General features: G+C 43.0%; 1 protein-coding gene across 6 annotated transcripts in view; it reads right to left on the bottom strand.

Annotated features, from left to right (window-relative positions):
* Positions 1-325: 325 nt before the first annotated feature.
* The window catches only part of TMCC1 (transmembrane and coiled-coil domain family 1), a 111519-nt gene continuing 84622 nt past the window's right edge, over positions 326-27222 (bottom strand). For 5 of the 6 annotated variants that reach the window (XM_079964531.1, XM_079964532.1, XM_079964535.1 and 2 more), the window contains 3 exons: positions 14702-15633; positions 6893-7028; positions 326-4998 (listed from right to left, as the gene is read on the bottom strand). In XM_079964531.1, the coding sequence (XP_079820657.1) occupies positions 4684-4998; positions 6893-7028; positions 14702-15633 (1383 nt within the window). In that variant the 3' untranslated portion in view covers positions 326-4683. Of the gene's footprint in view, positions 4999-6892; positions 7029-14701; positions 15634-16615; positions 16756-27222 lie in introns of those variants that run through there. The other variant, XM_079964533.1, reaches the window with a different exon arrangement.

Here is a 27222-nt window from a genome sequence, read left to right as displayed (position 1 = left end):
CCACTGCTTAAGACTTTGGAGAGGCTCTGTCAGTCACAGCAGACAGTACTGAACTAGATGGACCAATTTTGACTCGCTATACAGCAGCCTTGTATGCGGTCAAAGGACCTGATAATGTAAGCACATGGCCAAAGAAAAAGGCCACACAAACTTTGACAAAAATCAACTTTTCGCCATGCTACTTCGGCTCCCTCCCCCATTTCCGGGTTGGATATTTCTTTCCCTCACAGGACCAAAACAGCGGTTGATAGCTCGAATATCGTCACACCATTGCGTTGGTTCCCTGCCCAACCCCTCCCTAGACAACACTGAAGTCACACAGCACTTAATATCTGAGGTCTTTATTTAATTTTATATACAGTGTAAGCCACAGACAAGCCTGTGACGATCAGACAAGACAAATGTCAATCCCTCTCAACAATTAGCAGCTTAAAATACCTATAAACTACAGTGTTACGTTCACAAGTGTCATTTCTGTAACTCTTCCTCCTGTGCAAGTGAGTTTTTAGTTTTATACTTCTTAAAAAACCACACTTACAGCTATGTCAGTTGCCTACTGATGCACGGTACCACCTGGCATACACAATACAGACACACAGACCTCTTTTAGCCACATTCAGAATTCTCTTAGAAACTGGCAAGCAATCCAGCGAGGGCAAAACACCTGCCTCCCTCCCTCCCTCCGTCAGGAGCTGGCTTCTTGGTTTCTACTGCTTGCAGCTTTCATTTCTTACAAGTCCTACCCCGCACCCCATGTAGAAGAAAGATCATGACCCAGCTGGCCAATGCACAAACCTACAGACCTCCTCAACGACATCAGGTTTTTAGGTGTCCACAAAGTTGGAATAAACTAATTAAGTAATCACTGTGAACACAATGTTATCACTTGAGGATACGCTCAGAACATATGAGGCATCATATGCAATGGTGGGAGGTATGAAAGAAAATCAAAACATGGTTAACTTTTTCACTTTAGTAAAAAAAAAAAAAAAAAAAGGCAAATAGGGTTCTTTCCAACCATGTTGTAATCAGAGCAGAGCCACAGAAATTTACAGGCATGGTTAATTTAAGCCCATGAATTTCAGTGGATCTACTCTTGAGTAGGACTGAAAATGTTTCATGAAGCATGGTAAGCATGTTAAAATATCACATCTTTCCTTCAAGGCAGTCTGCTACATTTATTCCTTTTTGTGATCAGCTGATATGTGATTAATATATTAAACACTTCACCCTCTCCAAATAAGAAATTATATGGAAAAATAATTCTGTAACTCAAGGAGGTCCACAGCAGTAAAAAGAGCAATAGTAAGAGTAATGTTACACACACACACACACACACACACACACACACACACTCATTCACTGGCAGACACTGCCTTTAAACAAGTCGTCCAGGAATGCTTCACCTTCAAGAAAAAGAACACAGCACTTGCAAATGGGATGGGAGTTTTAAAGCTAGTTCACATTTCTGAAATAATTAACATCTCTTAAACAATTTGATGCAGCCACAGCCCTTCAGACCAACGGTAGGGAGAAAATGTATGATCTGCTAACCAAAATAAAATAAAGTAAAAATACAAATGGCAAAATGACAAGACAGGAGTCAGGTTAGGAGAGTTGACAGATAGGATTCAACAACACAAAGCACTTTTGGCAATCTTTCAGAAATATGATGGTATTGAGAATCACTTATAACTGTAAGCCAAAAGACCTTCACAGAACAGTCCTGGAGATCAGGGGTTCTATCAATCATTTTCCTTCTGGTAAACAGGACAGTTTGTTTATGGTACACTCAGAATTCAGAAACCATAAATGCATTTTTACAGGGGATGGAATTAAGCGTCACCCCCTCCTTTTAGACTTTAATGAGTAATGAGTAACAAAGTGCTCATTCATCATCCACTTTGTATTGGTTTGTATCCTGGGCTAAACAAATCTACAGTGAATTCAGAGTACCATCAAAAACCTGAAGGAGATGCCAGGATACGAGTTCCTGGAAGAGGCTCATTTCAAGCACTTCAGAATGCAGACCAAAGCCTGCCCTTGTTGCTTCCTTTAGTATTTTTTTTAATGAAATACCGTGAAAATTGAGAAAGGGTGGAGAGTTGGATGCTATATCAAGTAAAGTGGGCATAAACTTAAGAGAGATTCTTGTCATGGCAGATCAGTATAAATGGGAATGGGAATACTAACAAATTCATTCTGTATCTGCAAGTCTAGGGAAACAGGAATGTTTGTTTATTTATTTTTTGGCTTGAGTCTGTTGAAACTGGCAATTCCTTAGAAGGACAAGCAGATATTTGCTCAGTGACAATGAGGTGTAATGTTATTAGATTGAGGAACCTGAGTATATAAAGAGCTGTGAATCTGAAAAGTGATACGCTGAATCTCTTGAACCATGACTAGGGCAAAGGGAAGGTTTCTTGCTGCTGGAAGATAGCAATCAGAAATCAAGTCCCATTCAGGAAAGCAAGGGAAATGGTTACGCAGTTCTAGAGGATAAAGCCCTAACAGCAAGAGTTCCTGGACTTCATATTCCACATTATTTCAGGTCACTTGGGCATTGTTAATTTCTTAAGATGCAATACTGACCAAGGGTATGTTACAATAAATTATTGAATTCCAACAACGTAAAACAGACTTTTAAAAAACAATGAACTTGTTTCACAATGAGTACAGTGAGCCAGAATTAAGAATGAATCTGAATTCCAGAGATATAAACCCTATTGGCCAGTGTAAAAAAGAAAAAGGCTCCTGAAAGAAACATGTCACAGTCTTGTTCCAGTCCCAGGACCAGTTCACATGTTTCCAAAAAGGAAAGCAGAGAAACAAGCGGTCATTTCTTATGACACTTCTCCCCTAACTGCATGTCTTGCCCAGGACAACATTCTCTCTCCCCCCCCCCCCCCCCCGGGGACATAATCTTGACAGTCAATATGAATGTGGGTGGAGAATGAACCAGCACAAGCCAATGGCAGTTACACTTCCCCCCATCTCTTGGTAATGTACAACCATCAGTCAGTAAAGCTGTACAATATATTATTACTTATAGAGGGAAGGAGACTCTCTCCATCACATACTATATGAGAACACGATGCACAGAAGGGCTCTAAACACAAAAAACCCCACCAACAGTGAACACTGCCAGCTTGCTAACAGGATAACTTTGGTTTCCATTATCAGGGGTTTATTTGAACAGTAAATTAAATCTGGGAATATCTAAGGGATTGGCCTTTTGATCTGATGTTTCCTTAAGTGTTTGCCCTTCCCTTAAAGATACAGGGCAACTTTCAGAACAGACCTGAAGCTGACTGGATGTAGGCTATTCAGCCACAAGCCTAGCTTTGGTATGCAAGAATCTAAACTGAAAATATAAAACCTATGGACTATCCGTGAGATTACGACTTCCAAGTACCAATTTTATTTTCGGAGCAGAACTTCAGCTCACTCACTTGGCAGTTTCAAAAGTTAGTTTTCATCTCTCCTTACGTCAGACAAGGATTTCTTTACTCTCTGGAAAGTATTCAGTTCTCTATATGTAACAGACCTGCCCGCCACACCTTTTAAAAGAAAAAGACAGTATGCGAAGACTAAGAGGAGGAGAGAGAGCTCTCTTTGTGATGCTTGCATCGGCAAGTTAGGGAGAATACAAATCACACCTGAATAGGTCTGCACTCAAGATGCACTTGAAGCTGTTTTCCTGCCTTCTCCAAAACTGTTTCAGGATAAGACAGCTCACACTTATTCACACATCTCTTCATTTCAGAACATCACTTCTTTATTTTAAAGGAAAACAAAAAGAGAGAGAGATGATGACCCTGCCCACCACTAAGTTCAAAAACAACCCCCAATAAGAATAATAAAAAATCCTATTAGAAACAATAAGGAAGCACTGAGAGTTTGAGTATTACACTCTTCAAGTATGCCATTCGGATTTTTAAATCTGTGACTATACATATATTAAAAAACCGTAAAAGTGCGACCAAGGGCATTTGCTTAAAGTATTTAAAGGGCTACTTCAAAATACTGTAGTACAACTGTGCAGTAACTATGTCTGGCATAACTTGTCCACTTCATATAGCTAGCCAAAAAGTTTAATAGGCCTTGCAGAAAGAGGGTGGTTAGCAGAAGAGGCCAACCCAGCAACAGATCCAGGGACTTCCATGCATTGCACTGGTCTTCCATTAGAGAAAGCCACCCTGAAGCTATACATTCGGACATGGAATGTGGTCAGGTTTCACAGTAGCATTATGGGATCATCACGGTGTCACTGTGCACTAGATTAATCTTTATTACGCTTTATGTAACTGTCTTCTCCTCTCCCCCAACAGGTTTAGTACAGTAGTTTGCCATAATTTAAATTGCCCATTGGTGTGCTCCAAATTGGTGTTTTATTTTTGTACATTTAAGGAAACTTAAAGATTTGCATCCAAAGAGAACCATGCTACATAAAAAGTATCCAGGTTTTTTTTTTTTTTTGCCAAAAAGAGCTCTTGAATAAAATCTAAAAAATACTATTGCCAATGTGTCTCATAGAGAGAAAATGTTATTTTAACTGTAAACAAATTCACACTCTGACACTTTAAAACTGCAGCAGAGGAAGGAGTGGCTGATTAAGCTTTGCCATGCTCACTTGCCAGAGCAAACCGGAGTGGGTAGGGCAACAGCCAGCTCTTCTCGACATCATCTAGGGGGAGAAAAGAACCGTTCCAAGTAGCCAGTGATGGCGTCCCAGTGCTTCCACAAAAAGGCAACGAAGACCACTATAAATAAAGTGCTGAACGTCCTGCTGCGAGTTTTCATGAGGGGGACAACACAGTTGGCCACGGTGGAGACAAAGACCAACAGAACGGCCATGACAGCCAAGAGGATGTTAATTAGTTTGCCCAGGAGGTTTCTGGCAGTGGCATTTTCAAGACCTTCCAACTGGACAACTTGCTGCTGTTGCTGCTGCAGTTCCATCTTTGAGATTCTGGTTTGACATGCCTCCAGTGCCTCCTGTTGAGAGTAAGAGAATGAATCAGTAACTGCAAAACACCTTATCTCATGCATATGCATGTTGGTTTCATCCAAAAATGGGGAAGGGAGAGAGGCTGGCCTTGTTCTGTATTGCTTCCTACTCAAATGGGTCAAAAACTGCAGTGGGTTCCTGGACACATTTGGTTGGAATCACGCCAATCTGCTGACAGTGGGATCAGGTGCCAAGGAAACGGGTGAAGAACTGGTTTTGCATATCCTGAGTCTAAGTAAAGTTTGGGAGTTCAATACCTCAGGCATTCCTGCAGCCTTACTCACACTGCACAGGATATGAGTAACACTTGTTGGATTCATGTCCTGTAGCAAAAATTCCCTTCATGCTGCGTAGTGCATACAGGCAATTCGCAATGCAAACAAGCAGATCCAACCACAATGCAAGTTGCTTATTGCATTTACAACAGTACTTTCACAAGCCTTGGTGGCATGATAGATTCAGCCTCAGCAATAGTAGAGGACAGTGGATCCTACCTGTTTTCCATTTCATGCTTTCATATCACAGGCCACTGTTATAAACAGTGCAACTCTGGGATTGAATGAAGAGACATAGCTCTTCAGGAAAGGTAGACTAATGCTAGTTCCCAGCTCAATTTCAGCTACCTGCCTGAACACCACCCCACACATCCCAGCATGAATACTTGTGTCTCATACCCCTCACCAACAATGGCGGCAGTTTATAATATAAGTGCTCCAGACACTGATGTTTAATTTATGCTGAAGTAGCAACAGTACAGCTGGTGAAAATTGTTTATTCTGATGATTATTATTACCATTATTATTACTATTATAATTACCATTGAACCAGAAGGGGTTGAATGCACCTCTCTAATTTAAAATCAACACCCTAAACCTACACAGAGGGCCTTCTCGGTAGTGGCACCTGCCCTGTGGAACGCCCTACCACCAGATGTCAAAGAGAAAAACAACTACCAGACTTTTAGCAGACATTTGAAGGCAGCCCTGTTTAGGGAAGCTTTTAATGTTTAATAGATTGTTTTAATATTCTGTTGGAAGCCACCCAGAGTGGCTGGGGAAACCCAGCCAGATGGGCGGGGTATAAATAATAATTATTATCATTATTATCATTATTATTATTATTATTATTACTACTACTACTACTACTACACACCTGGACAGTTTATGTGGCAGAATTTTGAACACTGTTTCCCCCAGCTGGAATAATAACAACAACCCTGTAAGGGATTACTTTGGCTTTATAACTTGGGTGAATGTGAAACAAGTAAGAAAGTATTTCACTGTGGTCAGGCAAGGGCTTGGGTACTTGTTCTTGGTGTTTATTTTGCAGCTGCAACTCTCCAAGTTCAACTTTTCAGACTTCTGAATTTCAAATACTTGACATACCCAGACCAAAAACTTTTCCCCTCAAAACACATCCTTATTTGGGAAAGAAAAATGGAATAGGTTGCTTCCTGAAAGGCCTGAGAGGATATACAAAGCCAGCTACTGTTTTTAATTCATCATTTGTACAGATAGGATTCAAATTAGTGACAGACACATCCTGCCATCAGCCAACTAGGGAAAATACTATAAAAAAAACTCTTATGCTTCACAGGGCAGCATTTTGGCCCAAACACACATGGAAAAGCTTTATTATAGCTTCCCTCAAATATAGAGGCAAACTCTCATTTGAACTTTTGAGAGTACTGTAGATGGTTATCTGGCTCCTGTTAACAAAGACTCCTGCAGTAAAAACAATGAGATAAATGTAATTCAGAACACAGGGCACAAAATCTGATTCCACTATTAATGGAAATTAAAGCGGAAACTGAACCAGCTCAATAGTTAAGAAAAATATAATCAGTTGACCATTTTCAATTTGCTTGTCACTTTCACCAACCTGGATGTCTCTGGCACGTTCATAAGACTGATAAGCTATTTTTTCCTCCATGCTGGCCAATTCCTGCTTTAAATTAAGGATCTCATTCTGGTGGAGCTCAGTCAGGTCATTCAGCTGCTCTTCTAGCCGTTCACATCTAGAACAGAGAAATATGGCCGTCAAACATATTTTAAAAGTATCTACTTTGCATTTCTTTGCAAACTCAAGCTCAAAGAGATGACCAACCATTTTGAAAACCAGAGTTGGTAGCAGTGCTGGATTTAGGGTGGTGTGGACAGTTCCCCCAAACAGGGCACCGAGCTGAGGGGATGCGAAATTTTGGCCTCACTCAGGGTGCCATATTACCAAAGACTGGTGGATTCAATGTGATGGCAGGAAACTTAATACATATTCCCACAGTGCTCTAAGACAGTAAAACTGAGATTTTCACTGGTAAGCAGCTAAATCTACCTCATTTGAAAGTCCTGTAGATTCTGCATGTTTTATGGACTTTTTAAAATGCAGCTTTAAACTTACAAAGAAAGGCAGGGTTTAAATTTCAAAACAAATTAAATATAGGAAAGTGTATCCTGGAATTCAAGGGTTTCGATTTTCTTTGTGTAGTTTCACATCAGGCTTTAAATTTCCTGCTGTTCACATGCCGCACGTGGGCATAATGACACGTGGGAAAAACATAACTAGGTAACCTTGCACAACTATAATAATATATGTTCAAAAGGAACCCTGGGTTGCCTCATCAACTGTATTCTTGCTCTGACAGGGCTATTTAACATTCTTAAACTCTAATCAGATTCTAGAGAAGTCAGCCCTTTGTGCAGCTGGTACAAAACATTATGGATGGCTTCTGGGCCGGGAATCACTTCACACCAACGTTACAGCACATATCAGTGGGCTTTCTATAGCCTTCTAAGCATAAATTTTTAGGGACGCAGGTGGCGCTGTGGGTTAAAGCCTCAGCGCCTAGGGCTTGCCGATCGAAAGGTCGGCGGTTCGAATCCCTGCGGCGGGGTGCGCTCCCGCTGCTCGGTCCCAGCGCCTGCCAACCTAGCAGTTCGAAAGCACCTCCGGGTGCAAGTAGATAAATAGGGACCGCTTACCAGCGGGAAGGTAAACGGCGTTTCCGTGTGCGGCTCTGGCTCGCCAGAGCAGCGATGTCACGCTGGCCACGTGACCCGGAAGTGTCTCCGGACAGCGCTGGCCCCTGGCCTCTTAAGTGAGATGGGCGCACAACCCCAGAGTCTGTCAAGACTGGCCCGTACGGGCAGGGGTACCTTTACCTTTACCTTAAGCATAAATTTAAAGGCACCCAGTATAATGAACTCAAATAAGGCCATCTCAAATTGTAGGAAGTGCCACAGAGGTGTCCAAACATGTTCGCATGACAAGGGCCTTTTCTTATTTCTAGGGCTGGCTTCCTTTTCATGACAGCACACTGTTACTGTTATGCAGCCCCTTTAAGAGACAGCCTCACTTGCTGCCTCCCCTCTATGCAAATACAGTGGTACCTCGGGTTAAGTACTTAATTCGTTCCGGAGGTCCATTCTTAACCTGAAACTGTTCTTAACCTGAAGCACCACATTAGCTAATGGGGCCTCCTGCTGCCGCAGCTGCACAATTTCTGTTCTCATCCTGAAGCAAAGTTCTTAACCCGAGGTAATATTTCTGGGTTAGCGGAGTCTGTAACCTGAAGCGTATGTAACCCGAGGTACCACTGTATAAGCTGCCTAGGTATGTATACTAAAATGGAGGAAAAAATACATGTCCTGAATTAGCAACTGGTGTGATATTCTTATATTTGCAATTATAAAGGGGGTTGGGGGAGGGAATAGTACTTAAAAGGTAGCATTAGTTAACAGGTGGATCCCAAAAGGTTGAATAGGTTTATATGCAGTTTTCACTGGAGAACATATGCAAACCACTGGCTCACAAGGGAACACTTTGCCACATTGCCTTGGCAGTGGAGAAAGGTTGATTCTGCTCAACATCCTTGAAACATTCAGAGGGTCCAGGGGCAGAATTTGGCTTGGGTGAAGTATACCAAAGAAAATACTCTTTCCAAGCCAAGTATTTCCTCCCACCTATGGGTGATAGCTTCACAACAAAGGAAGGATGATTTTGCTCAACATCTCTGCATCACAGGTGCTTTCACAGAGCGAGTGTGTATAAAGGATAGAAGGAAAATCTGGCTCGGACAAACTGACACTAAAAAACAAAATTTGGCACCGAGTCCATCTTCTCACCATAGCGTGTAAGAGAACCTTAAGGAGTCTGGCACCTTGTAATCTCTGGATGTGGAAGAGCCTCCTTACCCTTTTCCTGCCCAGAAATGTCTTCTGTTCACTGGACAGAAACTAGCCATGCTTGCCTGCCTTTTGCCAATTAAACCACCTTGTTACCTTCTCCTACCAGTGATATTCTTCAACAGCAGAGGAAGGGACACATGTACAATCTTCATTAGAGGTTTGGGGAGGTATTTGCAGAAAAGGCAGGGGTTAGTCCAACCTGTCAGTATTTTTCTGTAAAGGCAGCAAGCCTCTACCTTGAGTAGAAACCCTCAGTGACCCTACAGCACCCTCAGAGCATGCAGGCACTGAAGCTTACTAATATAGAGTGGTATTTTGGGTTTATTGTGTCCTATATTGTGAGATTATTGTGTTTTTGGAAACACTGCAGTCCGAGTACCAAGGGGATCAGTTATAAATGCCAATAGGACATTTTTATAAAAAAAAATTCTGCAATTTTCAGCTCTCTCCAAGGCCCTGTATCAGAGGGCAAAGAATAATACCAAATATGTAACATGTTACCATGCTATCAAAACATTCCTTTATTTGTGGTGCCTCACTCAGGGAATTTTCTTCCTAAGAGGCTTGCCTGGGGCCTCCATTAATGTCTTTTTGGTGCCAGGTACAGCCCATTTTATTTCCCCATGCTTTGAATTTGATGAGATACTTTAATCCTTCTCTTGTATTGATTGTTTTATAACGTATTTGTTTTTTCTGCCTTGCTGAAGGGCAATATCAATTCATTAATTGAACTGAAGGTATATGGGCTGAGCACTATGATGTTATTCAGAGCTGCAATCCCCCACACATTTAAGTTCTTTTGAGCTCAATGGGGCTTACTGCTGAGTAGGTAATGCATGTACTGCAACTCCCTTAACATTCTGAATTTTAACTGACATTTTTGCAGTACTCTGGGTGCTTACTGCCTGGGTTCCGCAGCTTACGTAGATATTTGCCCATGATCTAATAGTTGGGGCGATTTTAATTTGCTGCAGTGCAAAGAAGACTTGCTGCCTCTGAAGGGGTGCCCAATTTTCACTTTAACGATGAAACATCCAACGCTCCCTTTAGATGTCACAGCACTGCTATGGGAAGCTCCTGCAGCACCACTTTAACATCTATAGGACACCCAAGACGTAAATTGATTGGAACATGCCATAACGATTTTTTAAAGCTGGTTGTTTTGATCTAGCAGTAAGAGGTCTCAAACCCAGCATTTCACTTGAATTGTAGAATGTGGAGTTGGAAGGGACCATGAGGGTCATCTAGTCCAACCCCCTGTAAAACAGGAATCATTTTGCCCAACTTGGGGCTCGAACCCATGACCCTGAGATTAAGAGTCTCATGCTCTTACTGACTGTGCTAGACATCTGTTTTGAAGTAGCAAATGCTCATCCTTGTATACAAAAAAATAAAAAAAAATTGTGTGTGTGGTACAGGATGTGCCTGTATATTTTGTGGTTAGCATAAGTACCTACTGTTCTAAAGCTCCACATAATATGCATCACTTTTTACATCATGATTTCAAATTGAGACTACTGTATAAGAGAAGTCTCCAAAACAAAGTTCTGCATATCACAAGCCAGCAAAGCACTAAATGACTGGTCTCAAGGCTATCTTGGTAGACTAGAATTAAACAGCAACAGAACGGAGATCAAAGGGATTAAACTTGTAAAAACTGAAATACAAATGCAGCACAACACACTAATTGAGCTTCTAAGATGATTCCATGAAGACTGGCAGCCTGTGAGTGAACGGAGTGCATCTAAGCTATCTAAAGTCATTTTTCGCTCTGTAAAGAATGCTTCAGGCATAAATTGTAACAAGAGAGACTCAGTAGAAACTGATGACAGCACATAAAGTCCTGTTTTATCAAGTAAACATCAGCTATATTCTCAAAGCTATTAAGCAACAGGCTATTTTGGAGTTTGGTCTCACTGATAAAGGATCGATTGCAAAAAGAACAGACATGTAGATAGAGCTGGATTACCAAAGAGGGAAGTAAAAGGAGTGGCTAATCAGTCTGGACTATGAGGCCACATCAACTGCCCAATGGACAGGAGGCACAGCTTCTGCCAAGGCTTCTAATAACTTCTGACACTACAGCACAGGGCAGAAGTGACTTGCGGAAATCATATTGTCATCAAAAAATGCTGACCGGGTGGAACGGGAGGGGGGAATCAGAAGATGAGACAGCTCTAGCAGCACCAAGTCTCAGCGAACAAAGGCAACTAACTACACTACCATCAGCAAGAAGGCAGGCTGCAGACAAACAGGGAATGATAAACAAACTACATGCAACACCAACTACTCTAATTAGAGCAGGGATCGCTAACACGGTGTCCCCTAACGATCACAGGACTCTAATTCCCATCAGCCCCAGCTAGCATGACCAACGGACAGGAAACTGAGGTCCAACCATCTATGAAGGTTACCACACTGGCTACCACTGCATTAGAGAAATAAAATTTCGTACAGGAAACGGAACCCTTTGGTGTAACCCCCTGACTTTCATACTGGGGTCATTTTTAAACACAAGAACGGAGAAATGCCTGCCTTGAACTCCCATACCGGTTCTACCTATGGCCTTCAGCAAACTATCATATGCTTTCTTGGCATCAGTTATCACTTCACCAAGGCCAAGGGAGAGCACCATCTTTTGGGTGTCTTAAAGTGGATTTTACTAATCCCTCAGCAAGGAACCTTACACAGTAAAAAGGGCAATGAGAGCTAACAAATAAATCTTTTGACGCAATGCTCTTTGTTTTATCTTCAATGCTTTAATGGCAGTAACAGCTACAAAAGCTGCCAGAAAGGGAACTTCCACACTACTGAGGGGAAGAGGGGAGAGGGAAGACAGCATGATTTTAGCTTTATAGTAAAGGAGTGCAATTAACCTCCTTTCTGTTAGGAAACATAACTATTTATATAAGCAACTTTTCCTTATAAACTCTGTGTCTAGCTATAGAATCTTCCTGACAGATGGGCTCTGCACACACACAGAACTCAGACATGTGACTGACATAGGAAGCTGCCTTACACGGAGTCAGACTATCTAGCTCAGTATTGACTAGCAGTGGGTCAGACTGGGGTCTCTCCCAGTCATATCCCGAGATGCTGGGGGCTGAAGCTTCTGCATGTAAAAGAGGTGCTCTACCACTAAGCCTAGGCCTTTCTTACTATTTTATGGCACATAGGAGATAATATATATTTGACAACAAGTGTGCTTTTTTTACTCCTTGCAGCTTAATGCTACAGATATCAACTATAAACTGAACTAAGGTAAAGGTAAAGGGGCCCCCTGACCATTGGGTCCAGTCGTGACTGATTCTGGGGTTGCGGCGCTCATCTTGCTTTATTGGCCAAGGGAACCGGCGTACAGCTTCCGGGCCAGCATGACTAAGCCGCTTCTGGCAAACCAGAGCAGCACATGGAAACGTTGTTTACCTTCCCACCGGAGCAGTACCTATTTATCTACTTGCACTTTGACGTGCTTTTGAACTGCTAGGTTGGCAGGAACAGGGACCGAGCAATGGGAGCTCACCCCGTCGTGGGGATTCGAACCGCCGACCTTCTGATCAGCAAGTCCTAGGCTCTGTGGTTTAACCCACAGCGCCACCCGCGTCCCTATAAACTGAACTAGTTTAACAGATAAAAACAAAGAATAGAAGAGGGGTTGGAGAACTTACAGCATTAGAAAATTACAATTCTCAAAGTTTCATGGTTGGGGGCTATGGTGCTTAAACCAGTTTAATAAATTTGGTGTAGATGTACGTTACAACAACGAAATGCAATGTGAGTGTTTAAAAATCATGAATACATTACCTCACCCTAGGGGAAAAAAGAGTCTAGTCATAGTAATGTCTGAAAAAAAACTGATCTGGGAAAGCGCCACAGCTAGTGGAAGAGAACACAGATTGCATGCAGGAAACTGTGGCTTTAATTAGTAGAATTACTAGTTAAAATCACCTTAAGTAGCAGGATTAGGAAATACTTGAGATCCTATGAGCCACTTCTGGGAACAGGTAACAATGGCCTAATGAGTCTATACCAAGATGTCTAAAAGCTAGTTTCATGTGATACAGAAGGGTGATGAGGAAGAACTCTTGGGACAATGCTGTTATTTTGCAATCAGTTAAATATCTCTATCTTGATTGCTTAAGGATAATGATTTTTTAACACTACCCTTAAACCCATTGAAGCAGATATAACCTCAAACTTACAAATACAACAAAGGGAATAAAAAAAATACACTCTGTGCTTCAATGTCTGCAAATGGCAAAAAAGCAGTCAAAACCAATTAGTGCTGCCTAAAGGGACGCAGGTGGCGCTGTGGGTTAAAGCCTCAGCGCCTAGGACTTGCCGATCGAAAGGTCGGCGGTTCGAATCCCTGCGGCGGGGTGCGCTCGCGCTGCTCGGTCCCAGCGCCTGCCAACCTAGCAGTTCGAAAGCACCTCCAGGTGCAAGTAGATAAATAGGGACCGCTTACCAGCGGGAAGGTAAACGGCGTTTCCGTGTGCGGCTCTGGCTCGCCAGAGCAGCGATGTCACGCTGGCCACGTGACCCGGAAGTGTCTCCGGACAGCGCTGGCCCCTGGCCTCTTAAGTGAGATGGGCGCACAACCCCAGAGTCTGTCAAGACTGGCCCGTACGGGCAGGGGTACCTTTACCTTTACCTTTTAAAGGTATATTGTATCCTAAGACCCATATGCCAAATGATACAGTAAGTTATTTTATTCAATAATAAAACACGGCCCGCTCATGCTTGCTCTAAGCCTGAACAAATACTATCAGCATAATACTGTATAATTAGAGCCCTCCCAGTTTCAATATGGAGTCATGGACCAACAAGTCCAAATATCTGACATTGTTTTTTTCAATATGTAACTCAAGGTACAACTTTTTGGAGGCAACAAAAGAACAGCAACCACCAATATCATAATAATAGACAGGGTGAAGTATTCTCCAAGATTTGGTGGCGCTGAAGGTATCACATACTTTTAGAGAAGCATAGCACTGAAGCCTGAAAAGTGCATTTTGTTAAGTGTTGGGTGACCAGTATTACAACTACTGCACTGGCTCACAGCTTCCAGAGTAAAGTCCTAGCTTTGGCCTTTTTTTTCCTTTTTTTTCTTTTTTTTGCAGCCATAGAACATTCTTGCTCCTAGAACCCTCTGGCTTCCACCCTCTCCCTCTATGTAGATCACTGGAAAAGGTTGTGCTCAAAAATCCCTCATCCATCAGGATGAGGATTTTGAGATGGGCAGGGAACTGTAGCACAGGGCTACTTTGGTTTCCAAAACTGGGACAGACACCCAGAATGTATGTGCTGTGAAAAGTAGCAAGCTGAAAGAGGTGAAGGTCTGGAAGAAGAAACCTGCACATGTAGAAGGGGACAATTGTGTATGTGTATATATATTACGGGTGCTGCCTGATACCTGTGAGACTGTTAGCGCTGAATGAATGCATGCATCTAGGTGTGCTTTAACATCAGTAGTATCAGTGAAAAGTTAGACTGAAATTCTCACCGGTATCTTTCTTCCTGCAGAGCCTGCATTATCAAGGAATAATCCCTCTGATAGTGAACCTTAAGGTTCTCAAAAGATTCCTCCAGCCGTCCTTGCATCTCTCTGATCTCTTGAATCTCATGCAGTATTGCATCAAACCCTGAGCTCTGCATATCCAGAGTGTTCGTTTTGGAGCTTGGTGCTCCCACAGGGATCCCTGTGGTGCTGTTGGCCCCCACAGAGCCTGATGTGGCACTGGAGCAATCGTCCTCACTGCCATATTTTGGGCTTGACTGAAAATTATGAACACCTAGAGTTTTCCCCCCAGTCCCATCTTCTTGACCTTCTTCCAAGGAGTCCTTCAGATTAGCAATATTGTCTGCACTCCCAAACCTGTTCCTAATGAGTGAGGCAATCTCCCGGGGTTTGGAGACGACAGCTCCTGCTGCCGAATGGGTTGCTTGGGAGAAACTGGAAAGTCCACCCTTAACACTGTCTACCACTCCTTCGCTGAAGCCAGTGACCTTTGCTCCCACATCTTTCAGCCCCTGGTGCATATCCCTCAATACATCTTTGGGCTGTCGAGGGATACCATTCTGTTCGATCTCTCGCAGCTTCCGATGGTAGTGCTCTAGCTTCTTCTGCAACTGGAGGATTGTCTGGGCTGACTTCTGATTCTTCTTCTCAAATACCTGCTTGATGCGGGCACTCTGTTGCTTGTCCGCATTATTGGCCAGTTTTAGGTATTCTGCCACATTGTCATCCCGAGCTGTTTGCTCTATTTTGATCTGCTCAGTCAACTTCAGTATTTTTTGTTGCAGGTGGGTGATGGCCACTTTTGTGCGCTGAGGATCTGGCGTTCCATCAATGGAATCTGCGTTGATGCTGCACTCTGTGCTTGAGGCCACTGCACTGGATGTTTGTGCTAGACTGCTTACATCTAGTCGCTCAATCTGGGGAAAGAATAAGAAAGTGAACATTACAAACTGCTTACAAACATTACAAACATGCAGCCTCCACTCAAAATGCACTTTGCTTCATTTATGAAGCAAACATATACTTATTATTCTTATTATTATTTAGGTATTGTTCTTCAATGTTCAGGTGAAACCTCTCAATCAGTGAGAAGAATACCAGCAAGCCTCTCCAGTTTTTGGAGAACTTAAAAGGATGAGGGTCAAGAAATTTCATCCAGACGCTAGCTTCAATAAAGTGAAGAGCAAAGGAGTTAACTGTGCTGGGTCATATGTATTATCCTGTACAACGGAGAGAGTAATGTGATACTTCCAAAAGCTCTATATTTCCAGCACACATAGCAAGCACAGTAATAGTATGTATAGCAAATAAACCTTTTAAGTAAATTCAGTCTCTTATTGTGTGACTGTGTGTTCATGCTTCCTTTCCACATACGCTCTTGGGCCAGCACGGATCCAAATTTGTTGTAAACCACTTTGTGAAACTTTGTTTGAAAAGCAGCCTATAATTTTTTTTAAAAAATAAAAAATACAGTTGGAATGTGGGGGGCCACATCCCCCAGAACAGGAGTATGCTTGTGCAAATGGCTGAATAGGTGAGCATCCGAAGTAAGGTTCATTCAACACTATGAGGTATCAATATCATGACTGTATCTAAACTTCCAGGATGATTCACCTTCGTTCTCATGTACCCACCCGAGTCTGAAATCTACATCAATTTACTGAGCACAAAAATTCCATAGCAGCCAGAGATGCTGAAACTCTCCCAAACAAAATATACTGGTATGTAGCCAAGCCTTAAAAATGTCTACAATGGGAAAAGTCACATGGAAATGAAATTAGCATTTAACTTTCTCAACATATTGACTACTCTTAATAAGTAAACCCTTAATAAAAACTTAACTACAATTGTTTTTTTCTTTTTAATGGGAAAGAAAGGATCCCCCTTTCTCTAACCTACCTTGGCTTTTCTGAGCCGCAATAGCTGTTCCCAGTGCATGACTTGAACAAAGGAGCAACATGCCTACAATAGCTCTGCTGAAAGCTATTCTACACTCACTCGCTGCATGCAGTAAAATGAAGTCTTAAGGAAGGTGGCTTAATACAGAAACCAATGAATCATTTAATTACTCAGCAGCTCCTCCCCAAACAGGGAAGGCATTAGTTCATGAAAAATAACAGCATGACATCATGTGAGCTGTGGACTCTTAACACACAGTCTCTCTCTCTCTCTCTCTCTCTCTCTCTCTCTCTCTCTCTCTCTCTCAAAGCAGTCCAGAGAAAACAAAGGAAGCTGTAAAGACTTGCCAGCAGATGAAACATGATTCCGCCCTACCTATCACACATAGTTGAGAACCCATGCAAAGGGTGAGTTGGAGCCAAAAGGTGTCATCTGAGGTCCAAGGCACCCAAGAAGGAAGGGGCAATCTTTAAACCACACCAACCTTCACAGTGTGTTCTGCCAATGGAGCAAGTTAAGCTATTTAAACAAAATGAAGAATAGAATGGTTTAAGTGTGACTTGACCCAGTATTAAATTCAAGTGGTGCAGACATTGAAAGCACTATAGGATTTTCTTGGGGGGGGGGGGAGTATTAGTAATCCCCTCCTTTAAAAATGGAAGGAAGTTAAATATGTACACATTTATGTTCCACAACACTGAGGGGTCACAATCCTTAACTACTGACCGCATGTCCCATTAGCAGCAATCACCAGGGGGCGATGTAGGTAGGAAAAATAAACTGCACTATGCCTACTATAGATAAAGGCTGTCCAAGTGCTATAAAAGGTAAAAAGACCCCTGACCATTAGGTCCAGTCATGACCGACTCTGGGGCTGCGGCGCTCATCTCGATTTATTGGCTGAGGGAGCCGGCGTATAGCTTCTGGGTCATGTGGCCAGCATGACTAAAGCCACTTCTGGCGAATCAGAGCAGTGCACGGAAATGCCATTTACCTTTCCGCCAGAGCGGTACCTATTTATCTACTTGCACTTTTGATGTGCTTTCGAACTGAGAGGATGGCAGGAGCAGGGACCGAGCAACGGGAGCTCAACCCATTGTGGGGATTCAAACTGCCGACCTTCTGATTGGCAAGTCTGTGGTTTAACCCACAGCGCCACCTGCGTCCCCCCAAGTGCTGTAGATAAGGCTTAAATTAAGATGTACCAAAATAAGGCACTCTCTTGGGCAAGGCTCATCTACAAACACACACACACACCCCTACTGCAACGAGTACTTGCTCCTGGACCTTGAGTTTTCTTTGCAGTTTGCAAACTCGACATAGCCAGCAAATTTCATTTTACATGTAGCTTCTGTGTGTGCTATCAGACTTTACTCTTTTTAGTGCCCTCTTCTGTTAAATCTTTGGCTGTGAAGCTGAAATCAATTTTAAAAAAACTTTAGACCAGGTGATACTAGGAACCTTAGTTAGCCCTTTAACTGAAACTCTCAGCTAGTGGGTAAATATTAATCCTACTTTTTGACAAAACTGAATTGCTTCCTGAAAGGGGAGCTTTCCAAGTGTAAACAGTTTTATTGCTCAGGATAAGCAATGAATGATCTCAGTTCCTCAATTGAGCGCATGGCACACTAGACACTAGGCACACTTACAAGGGTTACACATACAGTGAGGGAGAAAAGTATTTGATCCCCTGCTAAATTTGCCCGTTTGCCCTCTGATGAAGAAATGACCAGTCCATAATTTTAATGGTAGGTTTACTGTAGCTGTGAGAGACAGAATAGCAACAGGAAAACCCCCAGAAACCCAGAAGACAAAAGTCAGAGATTGATGTGCATGTAAAGAATAAAGCTGGTTTTAAAAGGGGTTTAGGTAGCCATTGATAGTCTTGTCCTTGATAACTATTGTCATGCTACCATGGCCATGTATCAGAGGTGGTACCCCACTCAATTTCAGTTGCCAGGGAGCACATGGGGAATGTTCTGTTGCGTTCATGTTCCTGCATGCATCTGGTTCCCATAGGCCAAAGGTTTTCAACCTTTTTGGCTTCACAGCTCCCTTGACCAACTACATTCTTTCTGCGGCACCCCTGTGAGGCTCAGGAACCTAGTTATGTCACCCCTTGCCTGCCGAGCTAGCAGCCCCTCACCCCTTTTTGACCACCCTCCCTTGTGGAGTGTTCCCCCAGCCTCCTCTCTTCTACCCTCTCCTTGGGAGTCCTCTGGGCAGCCGCAGCTGCCACCACTGGTCTCTGAGCTCCCCACCCCCACCCCAAAGATAGGTATCTCCTCACACTGCCACACAGAGGTCTGGGAAGCACCCCCTGGCCAGTCCCAGAGGCACCATTTGCCTGGGGAGCTTGTAGCCACAGCTGCTGCCACAAACATCTGTGCAAGCCTTTGGGAGGCAGAGATGCAATAGGGCATCAGGGGAGGGAGGGAAAAAAAGAGGGACAGAGGCCAGTGTTGGCCACGGCACCCCTGACCATGATTCAGGGTACAGTGGTGCCTCGCAAGACAAAATTAATCCGTTCCGCGAGTCTCTTCGTCTTGCGGTTTTTTCGTCTTGCAAAGCACGGCTATTAGCGGCTTAGCGGCTATTAGCGGCTTAGCGGCTTTAAAAAAAAGGAAACAAACTCGCAAGAACTCACAAGACGTTTTGTCTTGCGAAGCAAGCCCATAAGGAAATTCGTCTTGCGAAGCACCTCAAAAAACGGAAAACTCTTTCATCTAGCGAGTTTTTCGTCTTGCGAGGCATTCGTCTTGCGGGGCACCACTGTACCCCAGAATGCCACGGCACACTGGTTGAAAACCACTGCCATAGGCATCTGGTTGGCCACTGTGGCTACAGAATATAGGACTAGGTGGCCCTTTGGTGTGATCCAGCAGGGCTTATGATCTTAAGTGGCTTTTTGTCTGAATCACTTATTTCAGAAGGTGTGTTTGAAATTTCTCATGAGAAATAGCAATCGACACTATAATTAGTCTGACAATGTGCTACTCCTTACAGTTTCAGGTTTTTTTCACAAACAGTGCACAGAGTGGTGAACAAGAAAATGAAGTTTCTCTGTGCATGTGCACCTGTTGACCCATCTATACAAATAGCAAGTGCTTTCAGATATCAGAAAACTGGGTCAAGAGCGGTGCTGTGTCTTTATCCAGGGAGTAACTGCCTTGGATTGATGTCATAGTGTATGGCTATATAGTAAGCTGCATTGCCAAACTTGGCTCTTAACCATTAGCTAATAACTATTTACGTTGAACTTACAAGCTGTATTTCATTTTACAGCTTTGATAATTGTAAGTTCATTCAAATAACCCTTATTTCAACTATAGGGCAGGTTTCAGAGACAAGTTTGGGAAGGTGATGGAGGTATTCTAACTCTGTTGAACTCCAAAAAGGTGTTATCTGGCATGTGATAAGCTTTGACTTTTAAAGCAGGGCTCCAAAAACAGACATGCACATTCCAAATCTAGTTGAATGAGTTTACTGATCTTTAAAGGGGAGGGCCTACTTCTTCCAGTCACTGTGATTTTCTCTCTGGAATTTTGAGGACAGCCCTGCTTGAAGATCTTAATAGGCAGCCGCATCACACAAGGAGGGAGGAGGAGTCTTTGAACCATGCAGGTATGTAGGGCTTTAGTAGTCAATAAGCACCTTGAATTGGGCTTGGACACAAACTGACAGTCAGTGTAAACACTGTAATGTAGGTTGTAGATGGGCGTACACACATAGCCTTATCAGTTACATTCTGCATCACTTGAATTTTCTGGACCATTTTCTAGGGCAGCCCATGAGGAACACAGCTTTGAACATATCTTACCATGGAACAGTGGCAAACCAGGTTTAAGGAATCTCTGGCCCACGTGCCTAGTTAGGCCCATAAGGTCTCACCATTTTGCCTCACAAGGCATTTTGGCCAAGCCACCTCCACCTGCCCTACACCTGACATCAGAAATAGGCAGGCAAAGACCTGGCTCAAGCCAATAGGGAGTTTGCAGGCACACCTAACAAAGCCCCAATGATCATCTGATTATTTCAAGTTGCAAAGCACTCCACAAGAACCAACAATCTGCTGATCACTGATACTTTGCCTGCATAGTTTGATTTCACGTGGGCAAAACAGGGTCACCTCACATCATTGTGACATCAGGTGAATGACAGGCTCCACCAACCTGCCAAACATGGTTCACAGGGCTTGGGGAAAATAATAATCTGGATTACCGACCAGAAACAATACAGACTAAAAGGCATCCCTGATTAACTGAGCAGCACACTTTAAAAAAATGTTTATTATTATAGTAACTGCAGACTGCAGGCACCATTTATTTAAAGCAGGTTTCTTAAATCCTAGCAGATAAGAGAAAGCTGTTAACATTATTGGCTGTGCATTTCTTGATGGGTTTAGCTACTAGCTGCACCCAGAGTGTGTGAGGGATGGGGCACACAGAGGGTGATGTTCACCCTCGCGAGTCCTGCCCGGCTGCTGAGCGCTTGCCCAGCAGGGCGGGAGAATGGGGACTGACAGTGGGGTGTGGCAACATCCTCAATATTGGGGGGGCTGAGTCCTGTGCCCCAAAATATTGAAGTTGGCTGAAGCCCCCTCTGCCCCATATACTTGGTGCCGTTGTGTTGGAAGAACAAGAAGCATATGTATTTGGGCCCAGAGAAGAGCAGTGATGAGTTTGCCCTGTACCCAGACAGAGCAGGAGTAAGGCGATGCCTTCATACAGCAGCAAGAGTAACCAACCTTCACCAAGGCCTGAAGATTCCCTTTGAAATCCCATGTAAATACAAGTCCTGCAGATGACGTAGATGTTCTCTGATCCATATATAATGGGTATATTTGTTGTACAGCTGGTTTTTAAACACATAAATTATAAAAGAATGTTTCTCATAGGATGTAGTGGTCACTTTAAAAGAGGGACAGTTCTATGGAATCCTTTTGTAGAATAAAAGGCGAAGGGCCTTCTTGGTGCTCGCCCCCGCTTTGTGGAACACCCTCCCGTCAGATGAAAAGGAAATAAACAACTATCTGACTTTTAGAAGACATCTGAAGGCAGCCCTGTTCAGAGAAGTTTTTAATGTTTGATGTCATAGTGTGTTTAAATTTGTATGAAGCCACTGAGAGTGGCTGGAGGAACTCAGTGAGATGGGAGACATATACATATACATATTATTATTATTATTATTATTATTATTATTATTATTACTACTACTACTACTACTACTATTACTATTAATTCTGCAGGCCGGTTTCTGAAGATTATTTCAGTTGTGATGGGAAAAGAGCTCTAATTCCCAAAATGCTTATACAGTGGTGCCTCGCAAGACGAAATTAATCTGTTCCGCGAGTCTCTTCGTCTAGCGTTTTTTTCATTTTGCGAAGCAAGCCCATTGACTGCTTAGTGGCTTAGCGCTATTAGCGGCTTTTAGCAGCTTATCGGCTTAGCGGATAAGCAGATAAGTGGCTTAGCGGCTTAGAAAAAGGGGGGGAAGGGGAAAAACCCTGCAGGAACTCGCAAGACATTTTCGTCTTGTGAAGCAAGCCCATAGGAAATTCGTTTTGCGAAGCACCTCCAAAACGGAAAACCCTTTTGTTTAGCGGGTTTTCCGTCTTGCGAGGCATTCGTCTTGCGGGGCACCACTGTATTCTGGTGAGGTTAGACTATGGAAAACTTGATAAGTAATCTTAATTACCAAAACTTGCATGACAGATTTTACTGATGCTTTAAACGAAAAAATCCATTTCCCTAATTATGGGTAAATTACATTTCTTCTGGCTCTGTTAAAACAAAATATATGTAGTGTTGCTGAGTTGTAGTTTAAAATTTTGTTGCTTTTTGTTGATTGCAAGGATGATTATTTGCCCAGAAAAGCACCCTAAACATATTTCTGATAAATAAGTAAATAATAAAACAAACTGGGATATTTTTTCTGCACCAGATAGCTTATAACCCAGTGCTGTTTTGAGGTACATTCCACCTTGAGTGATCATGTTTATAGTCTGCTTGTTAGAAGAAAGCTCCGCAGTTATTATCCATTAGTATGTCTGGAAATGAAACAGAAATTGGATGGCTTTCTGTCATGGGTTATTTAGTTGTGATTCCTACATCGCAGGAGGTTGAACCACATGACCCTTTGGATCCCTTCCAGTTCTATGATTCTATGAATTCTGCACTTTCACAATTGTAATTTAACTACATGTTGTCCATCCAGTGTTTAGAGAGACCCAAAATCCAAGCCCTGTATAAGAACTTACATGATTCATGATGAGTACACAGAGTTGAGTGTACTTTGCAAATCTGCATGTCAGTAAAGCAAATGTCCTAACTTCACATGCAGCCGAGAGAAATCACTAAAAACTATGACTGACTGCATCAGGTCCTTAAAAGACACCTGAATGAGCTAGCCAACAGCTATTCTGCACCATGTGGATTATTGTTCAGTATCTCCACCGGAAATTATTGGTGCCCTGCTACGATGCATACATATAATTCCGCTGACAACTCCTCTCATCTGACATCATCCTTAACATAACACTGTTTACTCAGCATGCTGGCAAGTTCATATCACTGTTTTGGTATTGATTACTCTAGATAGCAAGCTGGCGTTTCTATTAACTAAAGTCTTATCTGAACATTTAAAACTGCTGTTAAAGTTATTTTTAAAACAGCACCTGCACATTAATGCTAAGGTTCATAGAAGCACAATACAATAACCACAACTTAAATGACTGAACTCTTAGATCGAACTACAAGTATCGGTCAACATTGCTTGAATGCAAGGAAGGCTCTATGTAGGGAACCAAGCAGTGTGTGTGTGTGTGTGTGTGAGAGAGAGAGAGAGAGAGAGAGAGAGAGAATGCCCCTAACTCTACCTGTTGGTGGCTTATTTTCAGTATTTTGAGCTTAGCTGGGAGGAAAATAGGTTAATAATGACCTGAGAGGATAATGGCAGGAAGCAACAGATCAGTGGCAGTTCATATGCTTTACATCAGGGGTGAGGAGCCTCTGTCAGTCTGAGGGCCACATTCCCTTCTGGCCAACCTTTCAAGGGCCACAGGCAAGAGTGGGGCAACAATGAATGTTAATTCTAACTCTGTACAGTAGGGCTAGTTTCTACACACACACTCATCAGTGTTAGAAACTCAAAATATATAAGCTAATCGCCAAATGGCACCTTAAACCTAGGTTACAGTTGCCACAATGGAATGTCTAATCACCATTGTTATTACTAAAAACAAAAAAAATTCCTTCCAGTAGCACCTTAAAGACCAACTAAGTTAGTTCTTGGTATGAGCTTTCGTGTGCATGCACACTTCTTCAGATACTTCTTCAGGTATCTGAAGAAGTGTGCATGCACACGAAAGCTCATACCAAGAACTAACTTAGTTGGTCTTTAAGGTGCTACTGGAAGGAATTTTTTTTGTTTTGACTATGGCAGACCAACACGGCTACCATTGTTATTACTATTAGCATTATTATTCATTACATTTCTATACCACTTTATATTTTAAAGGGGGAAAAACTTCAATGTGGTTTACACTGGGAATGGACAGACAAGTCCCAGGCCCCTGTGGGATGGTGTGAGAAGGCACCTCTCTTTGGGGCAGCGGGGGGGCAGCTCAGAGACCAGGAGTGGCAGCAGCGGCTGCCCAGAGGACTCCCAAGCAGATGGGAGAAGAGAGGAGGCTGAGGGAACACTCCACAAAGGAGGGTGGTTCAAGAAAAGGTGAGAGGCTGCCAGCTCTGCAGGCAAGGGGTGACATAACTGGGCTCCTGAGCCCCACAGGGGTGCCACAGAAAGAATGTAGTTGGTCAAGGGACCTGTGGACTCAAAAAGGTTGAAAACCTGTTCCAGGGCATTCCTTTCTCTCAGGACAGTCATATCTCATTAACGTGAATGGGATCACCAGATTACTTAGCTGCACCACTAACTATAACCTTATAACCCTTGTGACTGGACCAGCCTTTTGCACAGGGCTAAGCGGGACGCAGGTGGCGCTGTGGGTTAAAGCCTCAGCGCCTAGGACTTGCCGATCAAAAGGTCGGCGGTTCGAATCCCTGCGGCGGGGTGCGCTCCCGCTGCTCGGTCCCAGCGCCTGCCAACCTAGCAGTTCGAAAGCACCTCCGGGTGCAAGTAGATAAATAGGGACCGCTTACCAGCGGGAAGGTAAACGGCATTTCCGTGTGCGGCTCTGGCTCGCCAGAGCAGCGATGTCACGCTGGCCACGTGACCCGGAAGTGTCTCCGGACAGCGCTGGCCCCTGGCCTCTTAAGTGAGATGGGCGCACAACCCCAGAGTCTGTCAAGACTGGCCCGTACGGGCAGGGGTACCTTTAACTTTACCTTAAGCCTCTTTTCCTCAGCTGGGATAATCTGGCCTCAGTTGTCTATGCACCTTGAAACCTGCATGTTGAGGCCTTGTTGGTTGTTCCACTACTGGTGACAGACTCATTAGTGTTGACTCATGACAGGGCCTTCTTAGTGGTGGTTCTCCCTTTGTGGAAAGTCCTCCCTGGTGAGATACATCTTTCATTGGCTTGCAGGGGGAATATCAAAACATTATTGTTTACCCCAGGCACCTGATGCTTGATTCTGTCACTGGTAACTCTGAAATCATTGGCTGAGAATGTCACTTATTTTAGAATGCTTTAATGATATGCTGTTGACTGCCCTAGGCACCTTTAGAGGGATATAGATGTAAGAAATAATAATAGCAGCAATAGTAGTAATACCAAAGTTTCTTCATTCCAGCAATTTTCACAGGTGGCTAGACTAAAAGCTGTCTGTGATCCAAACATAACTGATTTGATAAGCCTAGGTCATATGACACAAAATGAGAAACACTAGCAAAGCTTAATGTTTTGTTTAAGCAATTCTTTTACTAGCTTGCTGTTAAATGCAAGAAGCATTTTAAGATGCAACTGGTGTGCAAGAGGATTCATGCCCTGGTAGAAACATGCAGTTCAAAAATTCTACAAAAGACACAGATAAATCAAGGGAGATGGGTAACTAGCTGTGTAATAATCCTGTTAAGAATGCTCTAACTAAAGGAACAGTGACCCATCGTGACTCATCACACAGTCCAACTGCAAGGGCCTAACCCACTGGGAATCCAGAGTCAAAACATGGTGCACATGGACTGTGTGGTTTGGATAAAGAACTCCAGTTTTGAATTACTAAATCTGCTGCTTAGAGACTATTAGCACCACTTCTGTCATCTCTTAATGAAGTGGATCTGGGCAGCTTAATGCTGAAAATATTGTTATATGCCACCCTATCTTTGAGCAGTGTGAGATTCCAGAGGTACCAGGCACACTTTAACCCAGGGGGACACAGACTCTGGTGTCTTTATGATGTATGGTTTATTTACACACATATATAATCTGAAGCCTACAGTGGAAGGGCCCCCAGCCTTCCTCCCCATGAAGTTTCTGTCTCTCTCATAGACACAGCAGCATCCTTGCCTCTTTCAGAGAATGGTCATATCCAACATGTTTTAACCCAAGACCAGGTCTTTTGTAACACAGAGAGAGGCCCCGCTATCTGCATTCTCACACTTAGTTCTTTGATGATTTGTTCTGCTAAGGCTCACTACTCCCAGGCTATTACCTCAAACAAGCTTTTACAAGGGTTGATTGACTAGGATTAAAGGGGTGCCAGAAACACAATTTGGGAAGTTTTCCGAGGTTCATTAACTCTTCACATTCTAATTGCAGGGGCTTTGAAGTGGGTCTTACATGTTCATACAGACTTATCTGAAGACAGAAGGATCGGTCATCCTGTTTTAACATACCAGTTCTAAAGTCTAACACTGATTAAACCCAGGCATTAAGCCTCCCACCAAAAGACCTGGTCAAGGGTTAGCAAGGTTATTAATATTAAGATACCAGCAGTTAAATGTTTATTTCTATTGGCAGAGACTGGTAAAAATATGCAAGTATTTAAAAATGCAGCTGATACAATACAGCAATAAATTATTTGATTCATTCCTCCTGCTCCCATCCTTTCACTTCAGTAGACAATGAGTAGACGCTACCTCACCTTTAATGTTAAGATTATTTCCTGTTATTATTGTAGGCCAGCTCAAACATGTTATGAAATTTGCAAACGAACAGTGACTAAATAAATATTAATAGGATGACAAAGTTTACGACACCAGACACACATACTCACATGTGTGGCACAAACTTCCTGCAGATTTAATAGATTCTAACTGACATCTCCACAAACAGCAAAGATTAAAAAAGGAGGGCCTACAGTGATATCCACCTAATTCTCTAGCACTTTATCGCTTCACTTAATCAGTAAATATGGAAGAAGCAGGAGTATATGTGTGTGAACATCAGGGAGGTGTTAAGAGATTGTTTCCACTGCAGGTGCAGTGAGGAATGTTACTTCCGCTGCCACAAGGCCTTAACCTCAGAGCACAAACATTGGCCCCTCAGTCTAACTGCTCCACATTCACTTTGTGGTGACAAAGGGTCCCAATAAAAGCAGGGGCTCTGCATAGGGCAGAGCAACCTCTTTTCCAGGATTATAGAGAGCAATAAAATTCCTGGCAGATCCTCAAGAGTAAAGATCCTCATCTCCCCTTTTTCTAGT

The sequence above is a fragment of the Podarcis cretensis genome, assembly GCF_951804945.1.
Source record: "Podarcis cretensis genome assembly, chromosome: 2".
Classification (NCBI taxonomy): domain Eukaryota; kingdom Metazoa; phylum Chordata; class Lepidosauria; order Squamata; family Lacertidae; genus Podarcis; species Podarcis cretensis.
Note: the sequence above shows the minus strand (reverse complement) of the source record. Positions and strands in the feature narration are given on the sequence as shown.